This window comes from Electrona antarctica (genome assembly GCF_951216825.1).
Source record: "Electrona antarctica genome assembly, chromosome: 1".
In the NCBI taxonomy this organism is placed as follows: domain Eukaryota; kingdom Metazoa; phylum Chordata; class Actinopteri; order Myctophiformes; family Myctophidae; genus Electrona; species Electrona antarctica.
Genome location: NC_136806.1, coordinates 36366643 through 36373040, shown reverse-complemented (window position 1 = coordinate 36373040; position 6398 = coordinate 36366643). Strand labels below are relative to the sequence as shown.

At 41.1% G+C, this 6398-nt stretch overlaps 1 protein-coding gene across 1 annotated transcript; it reads left to right on the top strand.

The window, feature by feature from the left end:
- On the top strand, positions 1–4854 carry LOC306920963 (transmembrane protein 179). The gene is made up of 4 exons (XM_079497982.1): positions 1–480; positions 1506–1643; positions 2914–2992; positions 3242–4854. The coding sequence occupies exons 1-4, from the start codon at positions 158–160 to the stop codon at positions 3434–3436; spliced, it is 735 nt and encodes a 244-aa protein (XP_079354108.1). The 5' UTR covers positions 1–157; the 3' UTR covers positions 3437–4854.
- The last annotated feature ends 1544 nt before the right edge of the window (positions 4855–6398 follow it).

Sequence of the window (6398 nt, the reverse complement as noted above, 5' to 3'; positions counted from 1 at the left end):
TGCCTTGTGCTGTAAATAGACCGCTACCTAACCCCGCCCGGGTGCCGTTGGGTTGGCCTGGAAATAACAAGGGAATTTGATAATGCCAATTATTTTTTTAACAACCTAAACTGTATTCAGAGTCCAGTTTCTTGTTTAATGCTATTGAACTTCAGACATGGAGCTCGATCGACGACTGTTGCTGGCCCACTGCGCAGCCCACACCCTGTCGGTCCTGGCGGGGCTACTGGTGGTCGTTCCGCTGGCTCTCAACGGATCCGCGTTCAAGGGGCGATGTGCGCTCTTTTCCACGGGTTTCTGGAGGACTGAGAACCGCACGGAGCTGACGGGCCAGCCGGGGGACATCTCTCATCTGGTGGTCCAGCAGTGGGGTCCGCCAGCAGCGTGCCAGTTCGCTACGTTTGTCGGAATTTTCACAGTGCTGTATGGTGCCGCGCAAGGCTGGAGGAGTCTCTTCTATCTCCATGGACGACATGACGAGTAAATAAACACACAGCTAACAATTTGACACAACATAAGACAAACCCATGATGTGTTTTAGTGTACAAAGAGTAGTAGATTCAATTTAAATCATTCAAGACTGAGAACTTACAGTATCAGAAAGAATAATATTTGGGCTGGGGGCACTTCAGGAGGACATACATACTACCCAAATAAAACACTGGAGCACGTGACTCGACTGGTCTGCACTCTGCGCGTATTGCGTTTTGACTAGGAGTGGACGCGAGTCGCGAGTTGATACGTCATGCAGTCACCCCTGCAAAATAATAAATAGGAGTAGGAGTCGTAGGACCTACTGTACGTGCACTGCAGACTGAGACAGTGAATATAGTAGGCCTATTGTATGTCTCTGCTGAAGTGCCCACCCTGCCACAGGTAGTATTCTTTCCGATTTAGTGTGTAGGCCAGGCCTACATATTTCGCAAATGTTCAACAAATGAGGTTTAAGTACCGTACATGAATAAACAAAAGTAAAATGTGAATTTTAAAAAGCAAAGATGTAGCCTTAAACTAAACCAGCCATAATCTATCCATGTGAGTACTGTTGTTTAGATTTGAGCCAGCCATAATCTGAGTCCTCTATTAAAACATTGACATTGTAGGCCTACTCTAGTTTTCTCCAGGTGAGAGTTCCAGAATTTAGCCACCTTTACAGAAAAGACCAAATGAGGTATTTTAGCCTATATTGTTGGGACTATTATGTTGATACTTGATATCATCATAGTTAGTCTCCGTGAGTGCTATGGTCATAATAAAGAGCCAATAACGTCTATAAACATGGCCTGATAAAATAATCTCATCAGGTACACATGGGACAGTTAGCATCTGAGATGGAGTGTGGGCAATAATCACAGTAGGTGAAGTGCTTCTTAGCATTGGATAGAGTGAAAATATTCAAAGGCTTTCTGTAAGATAATGTCATTTATAAATACATTGCTTATTGTCTTATATATTGGGAGGTAATGTGTTTATCTAATTGTCTATCATGTGTGTTTGTTCATTAGCACCCTGTTCTCCTCCTTCCTGACGGTGTTACTGAGTCTGTGTGTGCTCTTCTTGTCTGGAGGAGCCAGCATGACATTGTCACTGGGCTTGGCCTCCTGGTGTGACACGGTCACCGATGACAACACACGCCCTTACAGGTAATAACATATAAATAATATATTATAAATAATACTAATTCTTTTTTTTAAATTATATTAGTTTTTATTAGGTTTTTTATGGACATGAGAAACAAGACATACATAACAATAACACATACACCAGACTATATAATGTATAATAAACGAGTGACAGGCCTATCATAATGACTAATGAGGTATATGAATACAACAGTTTTGAAACAATAACAACAGAGCATACACAGTAGCAGGGCATGCAGATCAGCAGTTATACAGTGGAGTCGAGGTGAGCCGTAATAGGGCCCCATATATATTCAAATGTTGCTAGACTGTCCTGGCCGTTGCAACGCAGCCTCTCAGTGATACAAATTCGTTAAGCCATTTAGTGATTGTGAAACAAGTTACAGTGGGTGTCTTCCACTCAGTTTAAATAATTATTTTGGCTACTAGTGTACCGAGGCGAGCATGAGTGTCTGCTGTATAGTATATGGCAGCGGCCGCAGCGCGAGGGAGGCGTCGGAGCAGCCGAACAGGGTAGCTAGAGCATCAGGAACAATATTAATAATACGGTATACTCTGCTGTACCATGCAAAAATATTTTGCCAAAGCGAAACAATCTTTGGGCCAATACTAAATCTTGTCTCGAATCGATGTAGATACAACATTAGTATACTGTACACACAGTATGCTGCTCACTGGCTACACCAGTGTTTTATGGGCTGCTGCAAATAAGCATCTGCTGAGGTTAGCATTACCGTGGCTCGCCTGTCTCTTGGGCAAAAAGTCAAACTTTTCATTGAATCTAACAAATTCAATAGCACTATGTCATCATTACTGCATGATTAAATTGTAATCAAGCGGTAATGACGACAGTGCTATTCTCCTTGTCATTTGTCACAATAAGTATAATTGTGTATGTTGTGTGTTGTACAGTGCACCTCGCTGTGTTTATAGCAGCTTAGACTCATACAAAATAAAGCCTGGGTATCGAGGCTACTCATGGAACAACATTCTTTATTTTTCACAAGCATCTATCATCATCAGAATGATAGATGCTTGTGACTAGGATGCAGGCACAGTAATGTTAAGCCTGATTTATACTTAGTTGCAACGCACGCCAGGTCACCGGAAATAGTTGATCTACAAGCTCAGGACTCATGTTGCATTGCGACACTTGTGAGATTGCTATTTTGCGTATTTGACACCAACGCAGAACTAATTATAAATCAGGCTTTATTCATCTTGGTGCTCAATTTGTAGTCTATTTCAGTTATGTTTTGTTTGTGTGCAGTTGTGCAGAGTCCGAGTCTGTCCCCCTTTACCTGGACGTGGACACTTCCTCCTTCTACACAGAGCTAAATCTTGCACAGGTAGGGGTGATTATTTGAAAGTCGGTCTATGCATATTACTGTATTTTCTGATTCTGATATATGAAATAGTTTGTCCAGGTTGCTTGAATCATAAAATATCAATATGGCTCATATTTTTTTCCCACCGTATGCACATAGCCTACCCTACACAGTATGTTTTCTAAGGGTAATTGATTAGTGTTCTTGACTGACTGTGTTTATGTGCATGCATTTGATCTGGTCTGCCTGTCTGTCTCCCTCTGTCCTCAGGCATCATTGTGGTTCGTCACAGCTCTGTGGCTCACCCAATCAATCATAGCCTTCCTGCGTCTCTACCACTCCCACAGCCAACACATGACTGGGCCGTGCATGCCCAGAGAGAAGGAAATGCTCTTAGGACACACTCCCTCCGATGGCTCCCCCTCCCCTCCCCTCCATCCCTCAACGCCCACCATTTTTGTCTAAATGTTGATATTTCTTAGCCGAATAACCACAGAATAATAAACTCAACCCAACAATCCTAGGCCTAAGTACATTTACACCAACCAATTGGATTGCCCCTAAACATTCAAAGTCTACCCATTGTTTACTACAGGCACATTCAAGTTAAATATTAATATAAATGAAAGCATTTAACGGATAGGGAATCAAGTCTGCCTGCATTCTGTGCTTGAAAGCACAGAATGCCCATGTAATAATCACCATTCCTATAGAATATGGACACATAAGCTATGGACCAGGCCATGATATCTTATTATATAATAGTTACATTAATATAACACAATTATGATGACACAAAATATGAATGGTGCCAAAACTCACAAAATGTGCATGGTACTGCTACCCTAGTTTTGCTTCAGTCTAAATCCTCTGGTACCCATACCTGGAGTCTTATACGGGTTAAAAGTAATGTAACAGAACATCAACAATAACAAAACAAAATCTAGAAAAAAAAATGCATTTAGTGATCTAGTCTAGTCACGACAGTGTTATTTCCACAAGCCAAAGCGTATCCTAGTCATTTTGATCGTTACAGTGACATTGATGTCTGTGCATCATATTCACAAAATTGATTGCAACCACAACAGTAACCTCCTGTTGCTGCACAGACGGTGACATCATTGTCAGTGTCAGCGTTATTTAATATGCATGGGTTATGTTGTTATGCTAGGTAGTTGTGGTGTTTTGCAAGTTTGTACACTGCAAGCCTGTCAGGGAAAATACACATACAGTATTGTTTACTCTTCCACTATGTTGAGATACTGCACTGAGGCGATGTGGCCGAGAGCCACTGTAATGTTGAAACAGGCTCACTGTGTGAGTATGATGTGAATTATCTATTCTCTATACTGTGTAACGGAAACCACTGTCCTCTCTTCACTCTTCTTATAAACTTTTATGAATGATGCCATATGTGTGGATGCAGCCTGAAGGGTGAAGGCACTACAATATGAAGCAGTCAGTCCTGCACATTAATTAATGACGGCTTGATCCAGTTCTTTAGGAGTTAACCCACACTCTGTGGGTAATTTTGGTGACAGAATTAATGAAAAAAGCTTTCATTGTGAGAAGGATTCCTGCTGAGCCAAAAAGGTCTATAGTAGGTTTTGGTGAAATCTAAAGAGCCTAATTTAGATATCCTACCCTGAGCAGCTGTAATGACACACAGATGGCGGAGCAGTAAAGTTAAAAAAAAATAAGTGAACCAAGATGAGACAGTAATGTCTTTGTTTTAATTGAACACGTTAACTGTTTTGTAATATGTTTGACATTGTTGTTTCTTTTTGTTACCATTTATGCCTGTTTGGTGAATATTTATATATCCCTGTGTTTTTGTTGTTTTTGCATTTGCTCGTTTGTCCAATAAAAACATTTGTGAATTCAAAATGGATTAGAAAATGTTTAGATTTTGTGTTTATTGTTGTACTTATTATTGGATCAATTGTCCTGTTTTATTGCAACAAACTTATATTATATTTAGGCTAGTAGACTATTGATCAGAAGAATGTTTCTGCAATTCTGAGTAAAGATATTCATTCAAATTGCAGTATAGCAGATCAGCATTAAACTATCGTCTTATGTATCTAATTAATAACGCAAAACTAGTTATTGGTGTCCAATAACTATTAGTATTTATTCAGAATGTACCCAGAATCAGTCTCTGCCTTAATGGCAGTGTGGGCTTATTGTTGGGGGATCAAGTACAAAGTGGTGTTGACGGTTACTGTACTAGTGGAAAGAAATATCTTAAATTGGTTGATAAGAATTTTGTTTTGACTTTCATGTTAAGTTTGAAACGAAAATAAGTAAATATAACCTACATCTTTTTCAAAATGCACGCCCACTAGTCCGAATGCTGATATGTACCAGTAGATGGCAGATGCGTGCTGTAGGCGTAATCTGCTCAAAACAATCGCAAAACTAGAAAAAGTGCCCTTCTGGGCACAGGTCTCCACCAGGAGGATAGGAGTTTGTGTGTGATGTTTGGCAAAATGTTTAGGAGCAATATAAACGTGTGTGTGTGTGTGTGTGTGTGTGTCAAACAAACCCGTCTTGATCACATGACTATGAAGAGCATGTGTACCGATTTGCGTGAAATTTGGATAAAATCTGAAGGAGTAATATTAGAAAATGTGTTTTACATATGTCGGCCTCCTGGTGGCGCTATAAAGAGCAGATGTGAAAAATTCCAGGCAAAGGTTTTTCCTTGGCCTCTAGGGAGTTGGCATACAAAGTTATCCACAGATCCGTGCAGTTAGAGGTAAAAACACTTTTCGGCCAGTTATAGCGCCACCATGAGGCTGAGTTGAAAATGTTCATTTGGCATTTCTTCCTCGGCCTAGTGGGAATGTGCGTGCACAATTTCACGGAAATCACACGATGTGTTCATGATTTGCAGCATTTTGTTTGAAACTGAGCACTCCTGCGAACTTTGGAAGCCAATCTTAGCCAATCAGGATGGAGTCTGAGAAATCTGAAAGACCCGTTTCGTTGAATGGCTCTAGAGAGACTGTGTACCAATTTACGTGATGTTTGGACAAAATCTGTAGGTGTACTGTCCAAAAACTTGTTTTGCACAAAGCGGCCTCCTGGTGGCGCTATAACAGGCCGTTCTGGACATTTTGGGGCAGAGGTTCATCGTTGGCATCCAGGGAGTGTGAGTGCAAAATTTGGCATCGACCGGGTTAACAGTGCCGGAGATTAGCTGTTCACAGACGGAAGGACGGAGTGCAAAATATACTCTCTCCCCATGCCTTCGGCCTGGTGGAGACAATGAAGACGACGAAAGATTAATGGGATGTAAGCAAGAGAGTTACTCTCAACCTGTGGAGGGCAGCAATGTGCCGATAAGGCACCCAGTCTGCCGGAAACCTACAAGAAGAAGAAGAAGACGACGAAAGAGAGTTTAACCTTAACCAATCACAAG

Excerpts from the sequence above, each read along its gene's own strand:
- LOC306920963 (XM_079497982.1), top strand. The coding sequence starts at position 158 with ATGGAGCTCGATCGACGACTGTTGCTGGCCCACTGCGCAGCCCACACC. Across the intron at positions 1,644-2,913 it reads GACAACACACGCCCTTACAG|TTGTGCAGAGTCCGAGTCTG; the intron begins GTAATAACATAT and ends GTTTGTGTGCAG. Across the intron at positions 2,993-3,241 it reads CAGAGCTAAATCTTGCACAG|GCATCATTGTGGTTCGTCAC; the intron begins GTAGGGGTGATT and ends CTCTGTCCTCAG.